The 218-nt window shown below is 67.0% G+C and overlaps 1 protein-coding gene across 1 annotated transcript in view; it reads right to left on the bottom strand.

Annotated features, from left to right (window-relative positions):
- Positions 1-6: 6 nt before the first annotated feature.
- Positions 7-218, bottom strand: part of LOC104466522 (RNA-binding protein MEX3D-like) — a gene marked incomplete at both ends in the record, with an annotated part of 529 nt that continues 317 nt past the window's right edge. The window contains one exon of the mRNA XM_010079962.1: positions 7-185. Within this exon, the coding sequence (XP_010078264.1) occupies positions 7-185 (179 nt within the window). The remainder of the gene's footprint in view (positions 186-218) is intronic.

Raw genomic sequence — 218 nt, 5'->3', positions numbered from 1 at the left:
GCGAGCCGTTGATGGAGGAGCAGCTGCTGAAGGCTTGTAAAGGGTTCCCCGAACGCTCGAAAGGTGACCAAATGGTGGTGGGTGTCGTGAGGTCGAGGGCCAAGAAATCGAAGCCGAAATCGCACTGCTCGGCGCCCAGAGGGGCCGGGGGCTCGCTGAAGAAGCCGCTGCTGGTGCTGTAGGGACTGGTGGGGCCGGCCGCCGCCCCCCCGCCCCCG

The sequence above is a fragment of the Pterocles gutturalis genome, unplaced genomic scaffold (genome assembly GCF_000699245.1).
Source record: "Pterocles gutturalis isolate BGI_N339 unplaced genomic scaffold, ASM69924v1 scaffold40159, whole genome shotgun sequence".
NCBI classification, from domain to species: Eukaryota; Metazoa; Chordata; class Aves; order Pterocliformes; family Pteroclidae; genus Pterocles; species Pterocles gutturalis.
The sequence above is the reverse complement of the archived record's forward strand: the minus strand, read 5'-3'. Positions and strand labels throughout refer to the sequence as shown.